This window comes from Cannabis sativa, chromosome 3, assembly GCF_029168945.1.
Source record: "Cannabis sativa cultivar Pink pepper isolate KNU-18-1 chromosome 3, ASM2916894v1, whole genome shotgun sequence".
Classification (NCBI taxonomy): domain Eukaryota; kingdom Viridiplantae; phylum Streptophyta; class Magnoliopsida; order Rosales; family Cannabaceae; genus Cannabis; species Cannabis sativa.
The window spans coordinates 44,744,473-44,760,415 of NC_083603.1; the positions used below are offsets into that span (position 1 = coordinate 44,744,473).

Genomic DNA, 15,943 nt, shown 5'->3' on the forward strand with positions numbered 1-15,943 from the left:
TAAAATTATAAACTTTTTTTTTCAAAATCTAATATTTTTGTAAAAATCCCTTTATTTTAGGAGAGTCCTGTTATCATGTCTCACCCATTTTGAAGAGCAATTTTTTTTTTTTAGGCTAAGATAAGAAGGTAAAAAATTAAAAATACGATTTTTTTTTTTTTTTTTTTTTTTTTTTTGAAATGAAGATAAAAATACTTATTCATTAAGAAAACCATTATAATTCTTTTTAAAAGAAAAAAAACCATTATAATTGTTTCCCGAGTTAGGTCCCGTATTTTCTACGCGCGCCTTTCTTCAATATATATCTTTCGGCCTGAGACTGTTAGAGAATTTGAAACCCAAAACCCAGAAACCAACAATGGGTTCCCCTCCTCATCTGAAGCTCATTTTAATGTCTGCCTTAATTCTTCTGCTCTTCCCTTCGTCTTCATCATTCTCTGAACCAACCACCACCGACCGTTCTTTAGGTACTTTCTTTCTTTCTTTTTAACATTACTTTAGTTAAATCTTCATCGTATTTGCTCAACTTCCGTAGCTCTAGGGTTTTCATTTTGATTTCGAAATGAATCATTGGCGTCTTCCCTTTTCTCGTATGAATTATTTGTTTCTGGCTGTGTAAATGTATAACCGAGTAACTAAGCTTTTAATAGAGTTTCGAATTTAGAGGCGTGGTGTTATGTGGTTTGTTTGGAAGAATGGGACCAAATTTATGGGAAATCTTTTTCTTTTCATTCTGTAATCAAATTTTTAAACATGGTACACGTTAGAATTATGTTTTGAATTTCTTTGGTTTCTTATTACCTGTTGTTGTTGATTTAGAGTCTGGAATTTATTCAATTCGAACTCGAAGGGAGATTGCATGAAACTGTATTTTTCATGCTTTGTATGTCATGCGTATTTTAATATTTAATTTAGTTTACAGTTTTAGATCTTATATATTTATGTGTCTCTTTGACATTATGAGATTCTATATTAGACTGTTTTAGCTAGTTTAAGATGGGATATGGGGATTTTTCGCCACAGCCTTTACTAATCTTGCAGGGTTATTCTTCAGTTGTGATTAGGAGCAGTGGGATTTTTTAAAATGAGGCTCTTAAATGACAAAGTAAAGTAGTACCAGTTACTAACAGGTTATTTGGCAATTCATGCGTTACAACCAAAATATGATAGGAAATCTGGAATAGGTGATGTGGTATTGATTTCCATGATCAACCGTGTCTTGTTGTATTATATCAACGTATTGTTGTGCTGCAAAGTGCAATGCTGACCCTACCAAATTAGCATTGGAGATCATAATATGTGCGTGTTTTGGATTTTGGTGCTGTTTCCAGAAGTCGACTAAACATACTCATGTTTCTAACAATTATATAGAGATGCACAACCTAAAAAGTATTCCTGCTCTTACAAAAAAAAAGTGTTCTCAACTAATGACTCTCTTGATTTGCTTTGAATTTTCTTGCAGTTGTTGCGCCATCCTCTGTCCTTCAATTATCTCGTGGGTTACCGGTGCAAAATACTCCTGGAAAGCCTGGAAAAACTGTGGTTTGTGAAAGAATTCATATTCGTGGATTGTCAAGGGTTAAACATTTAAAGAAGTTTGCACACTCTGTGACAGTTAAGGTATCAGTACGAAATTCAACTGTCCATGCCCCCAATGCAGAGGTTTGTTTCCACAGGTGAGTCACTATATTTTGACTTTCTCAATTTGATAGCTGAATGACTTGAGTAGCTCAAATCAAGATGGTTTTGAGGGTTTGCATAGTTAATAAGTGGTGTACAATTTTCCTTTGCAGTGTAATGGTTTTTTTTTTCTCGGATAGATGTTGACCTTTCTTTCCTGTCCAAAATTAAAGGCTGTTTAGTTTATGTGCTATATTTTTGGTTTTGTGAAGTATGTTCGCAATTCCTAAGCACTCTGAAAATTTATTATTTTTTCTTGCTACATGTTTTTAAACTTAACATATAGAAATTTTAAGCGCAGTATGAGGCAGAATGTTTTTTTTTATGCAATAAAGTGCTTGCATATCTTAGGTGGCGAGGTAATGAAATGGAATAGAATGGAAAGGAAACAGTTTTTATTCCATTCTTTTGTTTGGTTGCATTTTATAGTATTGGAATGTCATTTCAATGGAATGACTTTTCTATGATTTTGGTGGAATAACTATTCCATTTTATAAAGGAAGCAATGACCATTCTAATGCAAGATGAAAAAAATTTCAATAACTTTTTTATCAATTTTTTTAATGCATTTTAAATTTGATTCCATTCCATTTCTATTACTATTACTATGTTTTCATTATTTCCAACCAAACGCTACCTTAATTCTTAGCTGAGAAAGTAAAATTTTCCCTTTCTACTTCACATCAACATACTTAATCAAAAGATAAAGATTGCACAGCATGTGATGTGGATGCATTATAAGATTTTGTTGATCTGCTGCAGGAATATATCTCTGGCAATAGGAATGTGCCCTGAAGGCCACTGGGAGAAAGTTTCTAAGGGTTCCTGGGCCCGACCCATGTCACCATTTGACCATAAACTTCTAGATATACGGACAGCTAGCTCATCTCTGGAAAGTTTTGAGGTATCCATTGAAGAAGGTAATTCTTTTCAGCTTATTGTTTGCATAAATTACTCTCGATTTAAATCTAATTATGAATAATTGGTTCACCTACTCCATCTTTTTGTTTTGCAGAGTTTTATCTCCATCGTATAATATTTCTGGTATTTGGAATATTAATGATGAGTGTGGCTTCCTTTCTGAGCACGTCATTAGTATTTTACTATGGCAGCGCAATGGCAGTTGGAGTCATTCTTGTAATATTGGTGTTTCTTTTCCAGGTAATGTAACTGCGCCTCCTCTAATATTGCTTATTAGACATTGAGCAGTAGAGAGCTATGTTTCTAGAATTTGTTGTTCTTAAAGTATGCAAAAATAAATAAATAAATAAATGGACTTCAATTTATGGTTCGCTCTTCCTTAGAGATCATTATGTTATATTTTCTATTATTGCGAATATCATCGGCAATCATTATATTTGCTATATAAGATTAGATATCTGTGTAGTTGATGGTGTGATGCTTATGAATTATTAATCTGGCCTGGGATAAATTTCCAGAATTTGTTTTAGTGCAAATCTCATGGAGGACAATGTCTCCTCCTAACCGCTATTAAATTCTTATAGTAGACAGCACAGTATGTACTATGAGTTTGCTGTTGTATTTCATTATTTGATTTTATAATGTGACCATCAGTTTAGTTTAGGCTGATACGTCAATATTTTCACTTTGACATTAGTATTTAGTTCTGGAAAATTTATTTGGCATAATTGTTTCCTTCTGCAACTATTGTGACACAATGTTTTCTGGCATTGGCAGGGCATGAAGCTAGTTCCGTTTGGTGGAAAGAAATTTGCAATATTTTTTCCCTCATCTATTGTGAGTATCTGTTTTTAGATCAATTTATTTGTACAGTATTTACATGAGTTCGATTAAACTGAATCTTACTGGTTTGTGTTATATCAGGCTGGTCTTGCATATTTTCTCAAGCTCTTTGTACCTGGAGCTTTGCGCTCAGCTCTGGAGCTGATTGGGATCGATCAAGAATTGTATGATCCTGTATGTGAGTTTTCTTGATTCTGGTAATTACCTTTTCTGCTATGAAATAAACAATATATTTATTTGTTTGTATTTCAGATAGGGGGAAAACTACATACTTTTTAAAAAAACTATATTTTGTATTTCAGAAATTCTTTTGCAATTTTTTTTATTGTATTAGAGAAGCTACTACAGTCCAGAGCTTATTTAAGTTTTTGATTATTGATTGATTGCTTATGGCAGCTGGTAAAATTTCTCCTGGCTTTTGTTATTCTTGCTGGAGCATGGATGGGCTTTTGGGTGGTTCGCAAACTTGTCCTAACAGAAGATGGATCTGTTGATATGAGTACAGCAATATTGGTCGCATGGTCCATCCGAATCTTAGCTGCTCTTATGATCCTTCAGGTTTTTATCACTAATCATAAATTTTATCAGATGTTTTTCACATTACCATATTTTTCCTGGATTATTTATTTGTTACAAGTGACCCATTAAATTGATCAAGTATACGCTATCCACAGAGTTCTGCAGATCCCTTACTAGCAACAGTAGCTCTAGTATCTGGAATAGTGGTCTCTTCCATGTTAAGGAGAATTTTTCGATGGCGATTCATTCGTCGTGTTTGCCGGTAAGTGTTCGTTTCCTTAACTCAATTATGGTTCCTTATTGAAATTCACTTCATTACATTCATTAAGATATACACTATAACAATTTAAGTATCATTTGTTACTATGTTATGCTTCTTTTTGTTTGTTTAACTAATGACATCCGAAATGCTGTTGCAGAAAATTACTGAAAGCAGCTAAAAAGAGCCACAGTATTTCACCCGTGCCTGATTACACAGAATCTGAAGATTCTCTCGATGACTACACGTACACAATTCATAACAATGATGATTCAAACTTACTTAGGCGTTCATCCAGAAAGTTTGCGATGGCATCATCAATCAGTCCTGGCCAAGGTTTGGTTCTCTCTCTTTCATATAATTTTCTGATAACGAAAGGAACCACTTAAATGCCACCCTAATAAGTACTAGATACTAATATATATGTGTTTTCTTCTTCAGGGTTTGGCAGGAGAACTCCCAGTAAGCTATTGGATACAGAGGTGTACCCTTCTAGCTTCCATAATACAAATGAGAGGAAACAATTCTCGAAGCAGGGGTGGGAAGAGTTCACCAAAGACTACACAAAAGCAGCTTTGGAAGAACTTGTTTCTTCACCCGGTTTCGGTAATTGGGTTCACCAAAATGCAGATAGAATCACTGTAACACCCAACAGTGGAAAATCTGAAGAGAAGCAACGCAGGTCTTACTGGTTTTAGGCAATAGGCAGTGGCTGTTTTCAGATACTTTTTTCGGTCAGAAATGGCGCATGTGAGATGAGGAGCACAAGTAATTAAGAAGAGTTTGAATGGTGGATTTCAGTTAGGATGGAGAAGAAGTAGTAGCTGCATTTTGTAATTACATCATGATCTTGATGGTATGCATTGCATATGATTAAGAATGATGGCCATTTAGTCCTTTTCCCCCAATTTGGCCCATTTTGAGCATTAGGAACTTACGGTGTAACTTATGTTCAGTAGCTTAGGCTGATCTTTAGACTTGGTCCCAGAATTCTTTTTCTCTAGTGTTTTGTTTAACTAACCCACTTAAGTAGCCTTTTCCAATTATTGTAATCTTCATCTAATATATTATTTGTATCGAAACTATAATTTTTTTTAAAAAATCGTGATGTTGTATTTATCATATAATCTAGTGCCGATGTATGCAAAGTAAAGGAAATTCAAATAGCTCTTTGGGAGACTGAATAGCGGTGTAAATTTGTGTGCCGTGTTAAATCGTCTTGTGTCGTACTATAACAAAATATAGGACGTGTTATACCATGCTCATATTTTTAAAGGGTCCGTAGATTTAGTATTTTGGTGTCGTGTTTTGGTCGTATTTTTTATGTTTTGCTCGTATTTCTTAAACAGACTAATTAGTTTTCATATCAAATTTATGTTTTATTTTTTCATATATATATATATATATATATTTTATAATTGCTAAATTATACATATATTTTATAGATTTATTTATATTTATATAACTTTTTAATAGATTTAATTATATTTATATTAATAATTATATATAAAAATTATGAATAATATTAAAATTTGAATATTTATAATTTTTTATCACTATAACTTTATTGATATATAATTTTAGTTTTACATGTTTTAATAGTTTAAATTATGAAACTATAATATTCAATATTATATTTAAATTTTATTATTATTTTAATTTATTATAATCAATAAATACATATCTATTATTATTATTATTATTATTATTATTATTATTATTATTATTATTAAACTTTGTTTTTCAGGCTTGTCGCGTGGTGCGTTTTTTGAGCTATTCGTGCTTAGTGATGTGACTTTCGTGCTTCTCGTATCTTGTTGTGCTTAAGCACATATTTTTTTTGTTGTGTCATGTCAATTTGTAGCATAGCCTACATTTTTTCATACTTTGTCGTGCTCGTGCCAGTTTTGTGCAATATCAAAAAGTCTGATCCGTATTTACAGTACTACTAAATGTCAAATGGCAGAAATTATATAATTGTGTTTTTTTGGGGATTAAACACTTAATAATGGTTGAATTAAACCAATCGATAAATATTGTTTACCTTATGTTATTCTATACTAAATTTATGATTAATTTATAAAAGAAAAAAAATTGTTTATAAAAATAAAAAATACTAAAATAATCTAAGAATGAGATTGACATTTTTGATACTAAAATAATCTAACTATAACTCGTCATTATAGGAGTCTTCTTCTTCTTCTTCTTCATTAGAATTCCCACTAGTGTTCTCATAAACCTGTCTTATAACAGGATTACACACCTCTTCAACCTCTTTCAACTTCACATCATATTCTTCCTTCTCAGCACTTTGATTCTCATCCAACCATTCAAGAGCCTCTTTCAGAGTATTCTCAATCTTTTCCTTATCCTCTGAACTAATCTTACCACCAAGCTTGTCATTGTCATTAACAGTGTTTTTCATGTTGTAAACGTAGGTCTCAAGTTTGTTTCTGGAGTCAATCTTTTCTTTCATCATCTTATCTTCTTCAGCAAATTCTTCAGCCTCCTTCACCATCCTTTCTATATCTTCTTGGCTTAAACGACCTTTCTCATCTGTAATGGTTATGGATTCAACCTTCTTTGCTGCTTTGTCCTCAGCTTTAACATGTAAAATCCCATTCACATCAACCTCAAAAGTTACTTCAATTTGAGGGACTCCTCTGCAACAAGAAAATTAATAAAAAAAAAGAAAAAACATTATAAGACTTTGATTATATGAATACATAGATCACATTGCCACTATAATACCAACATTAACATCCAAATCAATTAGTGTAATTACGTATCGATTTATATTTAACAAAATTTAGGGTTGAGGTTACTATGATTTGAACACGGACCTTAAAATTATTTAAAGTTTTTACAAAAATACTGAATTTTGAATAAAAGTTTACAATTTTACGGTCACATGAATGTCTTTTTATAAAAGAACCGTAAAACAACAAAACAGAACAACTAAAAACAACAGTGGAAACTTAACACAATATACACAGTATTTTTGAAAAAAAATACAATATTTTTTAAAAAAATTCCATCACGCAGTAAAAATAGTAAAAAAGTTGAAACTTTCAGTACGTAGTGTAAAAAGCCCTAAATTATTTCTCCAAATATCAACATAGGTGTATTTTGTGGTCCTTTGGATTTTGGGTCAAGGATAGTATTTTTAAAATCACTAAAATTATATTTTTTTGGGAGAGCCTAGATTGAGTGGGCGCTAGGCGCAAACCAGCAGGTCTTATGTGCAACATATTACTAATTTTATTCTAATCTTTATATTACTAATTTGAAGAGAAAAGTTACTGATTTTTATTTTTAGTTAGTTACCTTGGAGCAGGTGGAATGCCAGAGAGATCAAATCTGCCAAGCTCATGACAATCTTTTACCAAGGATCTTTCACCTTCAAATACTCTGATGGTAACTGTGCTCTGTTTGTCTGAGTAAGTTGTGAATATTTGAGATTTTTTGGCAGGGAAAACTGAGTTCCTAGGAATCAATTTTGTCATAACCCCACCAGCTGTTTCAATTCCCAAACTTAGTGGAGTAACATCAATCACAACCACATCTGAAAACATCAAACATCAAACAACAAATAAATATTATATCTTAGCATAAAAATACTCACAACAAAAATCCCAAAAAGAAAAGTTTAATTACCTTTTGTTTTATCTCCTCCTTCACCACTGATTATGGCACCCTGAACTGCAGCACCATAGGCCACAGCCTCATCAGGATTAACACCCTTGTTTGGTTCTTTCCCATCAAAGAATTCCTTCAACAATTGTTGAACCTTAGGAATTCTAGTACTCCCTCCTACAAGCACAATCTCATGAATATCAGTTTTCTTAAGGCCTGCATCTTTTAAAGCCTTTTTCACTGGCCCCATTGTCTTCTTAAACAGATCCATATTAAGTTCCTCAAATCTAGCCCTTGTTAATGGCTCTGAGAAATCAATACCATCGAAAAGGGATTCGATTTCAAGCCTCACTTGGTGCTGGTTACTCAAAGCTCTCTTAGCTCTTTCACATTCTTTTCTAAGTTTCCCAAGAGCTTTGCTGTTGTTACTTATGTCTTTGTTATACTTTTTCTTGATCAATTTGATGAAATAGTCCATGACTCTGTGATCAAAATCTTCTCCACCAAGATGTGTATCTCCACTTGTAGCCAAAACTTCAAAGACACCATTATCAATGGTCAAGATACTGACATCAAAAGTACCACCACCAAGATCAAACACCAAAATATTCTCTTCTCCTCCTTTCTTATCTAAACCATAGGCAAAAGCTGCAGCAGTGGGCTCGTTGATTATTCTAGCCACATTGAGCCCAGCTATGGTGCCTGCATCCTTTGTTGCTTGTCTCTGAGCATCATTGAAATATGCTACACATATACACAAACACATATATGATTAAATAATCCATATGCACACACATACATACATACATACATACTCTTAAACTAATTTATAATTACCTGGAACAGTGATGACAGCATGGGTAATTTCCTTGCCCAAATATTGCTCTGCCGTCTCTTTCATCTTTCCCAACACCATAGCGCTAATTTCCTCAGGACTAAACACCTTTGTTTCACCTTTCACTTTCACTTCAATATATGGTTTACCACCATTGTTGACTACTTTATAAGGTAAAAATTTGATATCTTTCTCTACTTCTGGGTCATCAAATCTGTTTAAGGAAAAAAAAAAAACAAGTAAAAATTCAATTCATATATCACTCTGTTCAATACAAAAACATAATAATAAAAAAAGTGTGTACTCGGCAGTTGGTAATCTTAGTACGCTTCGAATATGATCGATAAATTTTATGACTATGATCAACTATCTTCAATTATATGAAATCTAAATTCAAATTTATATATTTAATTACACATAGCTTAGAGTAGTTTGTTAAATTGATAAAATTTGATTTTAGTTACCAAATATGTACAACATCAAATTTATAAATTATTTAAAATTTTTATTAGTAAAATAACTTTATAAAAATTTTAATTAGCAAAATAATGTTCTATGGTCCAGAAACGATCATGAATTATAATATGCGATCATAAACTATCATTATTATGATGGCAAAACAACTATAAATTTACACTGTGCGATCATCATGATTGCTAGAGTAAATTAAGTGAAATTATTTTGTAAGTTTTGATATTTAAAATAGTTAGTTTGATTACAGAACTTGTTTTTCAAGAAAACAAAACATAAGATACTAAGTAAATAATAGTAATAAATAATAAACAAAACTTACTTTCTGCCAATAAGGCGCTTGACATCAAAAACGGTTCTTTGTCCATTGAGAGGAGCTTGATTTTTTGCAGCTTCACCAATGAGGCGCTCGGAATCTGTGAAAGCCACCCAAGAAGGGGTGATTCTGTTGCCTTGGTCATTGGCTATGATCTCAACGTTGTCGTTTTTAAACACTCCCACACAAGAGTAGGTAGTACCAAGATCGATTCCTATTACAGAACTGGGTTTCGATTTGGATGATGAAGAACCACCAGCCAACGCCACCACCCCAAACAAAGCCACTACACAAAATACTAAACACAAAAACAGTTTTTTCGCTGCCATCATTGATCGATGAATATGAGTTTCTTTTTTTTAATGTTTTGAAACGATGAGAGTGAAGTGATATATATTGGGAGGGAAGTGGTGTATTTATAGTAATGTTGTGCATAAATATCTAAAAGAAAATTCTAAAATAACTAACAAATTTGTTTTAAATTCTACGTAGAAAAATCTATTTTTTTTTTTTTTTAAAAAAAAACCATTGATATTTAGAAAGATTTAGTTTAAATTTAAAATATTTTTAATTATTTATCTATCGTTCAAAGAATAAAATAAAATTAGAGGATGAATATAATAACATTAAAAAGATTTACTTTTTCTTTTCCACCGAATAGTTAGTGTTGAAATAGGTATAATGTAAATAATAATAAAAAAAAATAGTTTTAAAAAAATAAATGATAATAAAAAAAATTAAAGGACGAATCTATAATATATATCTATATAAAAATTCTATCATTTTTAAATTTTTTTATGTGTTTCATAAATATTAATCATCAATCAATATATATTTAATGGTTATATTTTTATTGTAACCAGTAGGGATATTCATTGGATCACATCCAATATTTTTAGGCCTATCCAGATCCGATCCAATCATATATTGGATGTTAGATTTTCAATTAATTTCGTAATCCAATCGATCAAACATCTATTAGATGTTGGATTGGATCGATTCTATCCATTGAATGTATTTCATATATATATATATATTTATTTAATTTGAGTTTATCTAATATTTTATCTAGTATTTTTTGGATCGGATTGGATTCATCAAATATTTTAAATCCAGTATGTATTGGATCGGACTGGATCCATCCAATCCAAGAAAAAAAGAGAAACTTTAATGTTAATTTTCATATATACATATAGATTTGACGTATAACAATATAAAATCTAATTACTCATCCAAACTAAATAAAAATACTAATTAGTTCGATTAGATGTTGGATATATTGGATTGTTAGACACCTCATCCACCATCCGATTCGATCTAATTGGATATTTAAAAATAACATCTAATCCGATCCGAACACAATTGGATATCCAATGTTTGGCAGTCGGTTGTAATTGGATCGGTCGGTTCTTATTGGATTATATGAATTTATGCACACCCCTAGTAACCGGTTACAGTTTTCTTTTACCTATATTAGCAGGTTACCAATAAATAAAACTTTTTTCTAAAATCGATTAATTATAATTAATTATTTTCTTAAATTAATTAATTGAATATTTATCAAGACATCTTTTAGCAATTAATAATTATAAATAATTTCTTATATAAATTCCTACTATAATAAATTATACTATTTACCATGAAACTTTATTTATTTTTTACAAAAATTAGACTTCTTTTTACACAAATTAGAATTTTCTTCTTGTATGATAAATTTTTAAATAATTAATTATTTTTAAATGATATTAAATTATTTTTTTATAACTAGAAGAACTAAGTATGAGTTTTTCTATTCGAGTTTGAGGTTGCTTCGTTTTCTGGGGGAGCTTGACTTTATTTTTTGTTTCTGGTTTGGTTTTTTGAGTAAATGACTCCTTATAAAAAAAATAGAGGAGTTTAGCCATTTTTTTTTTAAAAAAATACATTCAACCTATTTTACTTTTTAAATATTTAAATAAAAAAAATAATTTAGTGTAATAATTTTAAATTAAAGTTATAAGTATAATAAATTTTAATTATGAAATTATATGTGTACAATCTTAAATTATACACATATAATTTAATAATAAATTTTTAATAATTTATGGGCAAAAAAAATTACTAAAAGATTCTTATTTAATAATAAATTATGAAAAATTAATTAATAATTATAATTAATTTAATTTTAAAATATAATTAATCTTCATTAAAGTTTTATAAGAAAATAAATTATTAGGTGACTATTAGATTATAAGTTAATTATTAGTTATTTTTATTTAATTTTCAAATTAATCACAACCATTCAATAATAATTTAATAGCTAAAAAAATGTAACCTTGTTACATATTTAATGTAACCGTTAAAACCTACTCCATATATATGAAATACTTCTCAAATGAGTATTATCCGTAATAAATACATATATATTTAAGAGTTTGTAAGATAAATATAAGTAATTTTTTTTCTTTTTACATCTTTTTTTTATAATATAGCAAGTGTGTCCGGATATCAAAGTAGTAATTACATAATCAAGTTGGCAATTACTTAGAAAATAACATTGTATAATGATTAAAATTATCTAAAACTGTTAATATTTCATAACTACAATTTACAAATTACAAATTACAAATTACAAATTACACTCAATTCTGATAGCTAATGAGAATATGAGAATTGAAGAGTGTAAATAAAACTCTTCAATTATCTCCAATTGTGTAATTACTTAGATAAACACACCAAATAAGTAATTCTCGAGTTACATCAAATCTTGTGTTTTTCCAAACACACCCTTAATAAAAACACAAGGGTTTATACCTCAAACACACTTCTGAGAAATTTTCTGTTTCAAAGGATTGAAGTCCTTCAAAGTTTGATTAGGAAGTTGTGCAAATGTTTCTTCATTCGGGTCGCAGCCAGCAGCTATCATTTTCTTGTAAACTGCATTAGCATGGTCTGGATTTCCTGACATGTTGTAAGCTTGAATGAGAGCATTGTAGGTGTAAACATCGGGGTCAAGACCTTTAAGCTGTAGTTCATTATACATACTCACTGCTTGCTCCACCATTCCTGTGACCCCAAGCTTTAGTATTAGTTTATTGTATGTGTAAAGATCAGGAAATATTCCTTTACTCCTCATTTCAGTGTAGAGAGATAAAGCTTCTTCTACCCTCTGTGATTTTACAAGTGCCTTAATCAAAAGGTTATAACAATGTGAATCAGGTCTAATAGCACTATTCTGCTTCAGTTCCTCAAAGTAATACAGGGCCTCATCAATTTTCTCTGAAATGCATAGACAATTCATAGCAATTCTGTAACACTTCAAGTCTGGTATTACTCCTTCTTTAACCATTCTTTTAAACAATTCACAGACAGTTTCCACATCTCCCATTTTGCTAAATCCATTTATAAGAATACTATAAACCTCACAGTTAGGTTTGCAACCATATACAGCCATCTCCTCAAAGAAAACCATTGCTTCTTCATGTCTACCCGACACGAAAAGGCCATCAATGAGCAGACTGTATGTACAAGGAGAAGGGGCGAAATCACGACCTTCATGTTCGTAATAGAAATCGATAGCCTTATCTACACTAATAGATTTCACCAAACCAGAAATGACTGTATTATATGTGATTGTGTCAGGCATGACACCTAAGGATTTCATATCACTCAAAAGTTTTAGAGCCTCATCCAATCTACTTGCTTTTATTAGTCCCTCAATCAAGGTGTTGTAAGTACTAAGTACTGGAGAGACCCCTTTTTCCTTCATGAAATCCAGAGTATCAAATGCTTTGTCAACATCGCCTGCTTTGCATAAAGCACCAATAAGAATGTTGAATGTTCGTACATCAGGAGCATAACCATCAGCTTTCATTTCATCACAAATTTCTATCAAAGTTTCCAACTTTCCACAATCACTTAACCTGTCCAACAAAGTAATGTACGTTACACGATTGGGTTTGAGACTGCTGTTACCTTTCATCTTTACAAATAGTGCCATGGCATTATCAAGTTTACCTGCTTTACAAAGAGCACCAACGAGAACATTATAAGTAATAACATTTGGATCACATCCCTCTTCTTCCATTCTCTTGAATACATCATAAGCTTCATCAGTTTTTCCAGCCTTTCCAAGAGCTGTAATGCATATGTTAAATGTATAAATATCAGGCCTCAATCCCAACTGTTCTATCTCTTCTAACAAACCCATTACAGTTTGAGTATCCCCACGCTTTCCAAAAGCTACCATAAGTGTTGAAACAGTCTTCAGGGCTGGCTTCGTCCCTTCCATGACCATTCTATTGTATACCTCCAGAGCCTCCCTACAAAATTCTGACTGGACAAGCAAATGGATCAACCCATTATATGAACAAGCATTCAAAATAAACCCAGCCTTTCTCATCTTCTCAAGAGCAATTGGTGTTTGTCTAATTCCACCACTTATGTAAAGACCTTGAAATATAGCTAGATAAGTATTCAAATTCCGGTGAATGAATTTCTTTTGCATGAAATCAAAAACAGCAGCCATATCCACCACCCTCTTATGAGTCATCAAGACTTTAAGCATGTAATTACACGTTTCAGTGGTGTGAACAACATGGGGTAACTCAGCAACAACCATAAAATATGAAAAAGCAGAACTTGGGTCAGTTGTAGACTCAAGAAACCTTGTAACCTCTTCTGAAGGTGTCAAGATTGTGTGCTTTTCCTTGGTGAGTTCCTCCCCTTCATTTGGGATTTTCATAACAAACCCACACAAACCCATTGGTTTTTTCTTCAATGTCCACCTGTTTCCCAAGTACCCATATGAGCAAACCTTCAAATTTCTAAAGTGTCTTCCTTTAAAAGACTCTCTATGACTCGAAAGAGCTGTTACAGTCTCTTTAAAAATGCAAGTATAGCTGAAACTAATACAGTACATACTCGAACAAGAACCTATTAATGGACCCATCAAAAGAAATTAGCAAGTGAACAAAAAAAATCAGCAAAAGATAGCATTTTTCACACACTAAAGACAGGTCTTGATGATGTTCGTCAAATTGCTCCTGACTTTAGTGTATATATTAGGGGGTCAGCCACTTACTGAAAAAGTTAAGGAGAGAATCAAGAAAGAGGGGTGAACCGCAAAGCTAGCCGGGTGGACTTCATTTCACTTGGTTATGGCTATTGGCTAGTACTGGAAGAGAGGGAGAGAGAGCTTCGACTTGATTTATCGTCTCCAATAAATTAGAATTTTCATATTTATTTATGAAAAAGCTAATTAGTAATTTAAAAATTTCTTGTTAAATTTAAGGGACATTTGTTTGCACCCCATAAAATTATAAATACACCCCATAATTAAAAAAAATATAAACTTAAATAATTTTTAAAAATTACTCTTGATATTTTCTTAAAAAAAAATTCCTCACATTATTTAATGTTAATTTCAATACTTATTTTGATTTCATTTTCATAATTTTTTCTAACTCATGTATATATATTTTTTTATTTTTTCTAAAAAAATTTCATAAAATTTTTTACTTTAATTTTTTTGTCATAATATTTAAAATATAATTTAATTTTATTTGATAGGTATATTTTTTAAGAATATAATTTGGAAGAAAAAAGTTAAAAAAAATTTAGTACAATTAAAGATATAATTTTATATTAAATTAAAATTATTAAAATGGAGTGCTTTTATAAATTTTTGGGGTGCAAATAAAATTTTCTTAAATTTAAGGACTTTTGTCTAATTATAGTAAAAAAATTCTAACATAGATGAAAGTTCAAGGAGCATGATTTAGTACATATCAAAGTTTGAGGGGCATGGTTTGGTAGATATCAAAGTCTGGGGAGGATGGTTTAGTACATAAACAATCACTGAGATAGTAAAATTGAATGAAATTAGACAAAAGTCCTTACATTTAACAATCTCAATAATTCAAGGGAAAAATTTACTAATTAGCCTTATGAAAATAGCACTTGGTCCATCCACCGTTAGATTTTAGTAAAATGATGGATTTTTGGTATCCAACGGTTACTTAAATCACATAACTCAAACCGATGTGCTCTTTATATCTGATGTGAAAATGTTAATGAGTAGTATGTCACACATGAATAATAAGGAAATGGAAATTTGACTTTTATGCTTAAAATGAGCCCAAATTATTAAATAACTCAAACTTGGACATCTTAACACTATGTTTGGTGTTAGGATGGACATTCCTCCGTCATAAACGGCATCAGAGTACCTAATTTATGCTATGTCTACTTTTTGGTTCCAAGATCTATTTGTCTGAAATTGGATAAAATGACTTGCTGTTTTTGGTGGATAAGTTCAGCAGATAAGAGTCATTTTCTTGCCCTCATTAATTGGGATTCCCTTTGTGTGCTAAGGAAGTGGGGTAGGCTGAACTTTAAGAAATTTGAAGAGTTTAATATAGCCTTGGTCTCTAAACTTGGTTAGAAACTTGCCTTCGGGACCAACTCTCTGTGGTGGCAGATT

At 31.2% G+C, this 15,943-nt stretch overlaps 3 protein-coding genes across 4 annotated transcripts; 1 reads left to right on the plus strand and 2 right to left on the minus strand.

Annotated features, from left to right (window-relative positions):
• The first annotated feature begins 256 nt into the window (after positions 1-256).
• On the plus strand, positions 257-5,392 carry LOC115711300 (uncharacterized). Its single transcript, XM_030639637.2, has 10 exons — positions 257-467; positions 1,463-1,676; positions 2,443-2,600; positions 2,696-2,841; positions 3,379-3,438; positions 3,526-3,618; positions 3,841-4,002; positions 4,119-4,225; positions 4,383-4,558; positions 4,664-5,392. Exons 1-10 carry the CDS (start codon positions 359-361, stop codon positions 4,918-4,920), a joined length of 1,482 nt encoding a protein of 493 aa, XP_030495497.2. The 5' UTR covers positions 257-358; the 3' UTR covers positions 4,921-5,392.
• Positions 5,393-6,212: 820 nt separating this feature from the next.
• LOC115709086 (heat shock 70 kDa protein BIP1) lies at positions 6,213-9,867 on the minus strand. The gene is made up of 5 exons (XM_030637119.2): positions 9,487-9,867; positions 8,696-8,907; positions 7,880-8,602; positions 7,550-7,787; positions 6,213-6,885 (listed from the first exon to the last, which is right to left on the minus strand). Exons 1-5 carry the CDS (start codon positions 9,810-9,812, stop codon positions 6,390-6,392), a joined length of 1,995 nt encoding a protein of 664 aa, XP_030492979.2. The 5' UTR covers positions 9,813-9,867; the 3' UTR covers positions 6,213-6,389.
• A 2,157-nt stretch (positions 9,868-12,024) lies between these two features.
• LOC115711683 (pentatricopeptide repeat-containing protein At4g31850, chloroplastic) lies at positions 12,025-14,706 on the minus strand. Of its 2 annotated transcripts, none has more exons than XM_030640061.2 (2): positions 14,543-14,706; positions 12,025-14,246 (listed from the first exon to the last, which is right to left on the minus strand). In XM_030640061.2, exon 2 carries the CDS (start codon positions 14,222-14,224, stop codon positions 12,275-12,277), a length of 1,950 nt encoding a protein of 649 aa, XP_030495921.2. In that variant the 5' UTR covers positions 14,225-14,246; positions 14,543-14,706; the 3' UTR covers positions 12,025-12,274. The 2 variants fall into 2 exon arrangements, with proteins under 2 accessions (XP_030495921.2, XP_030495920.2); XM_030640060.2 differs by having other exon boundaries at positions 12,025-14,394; positions 14,543-14,680.
• Positions 14,707-15,943: the final 1,237 nt, after the last annotated feature.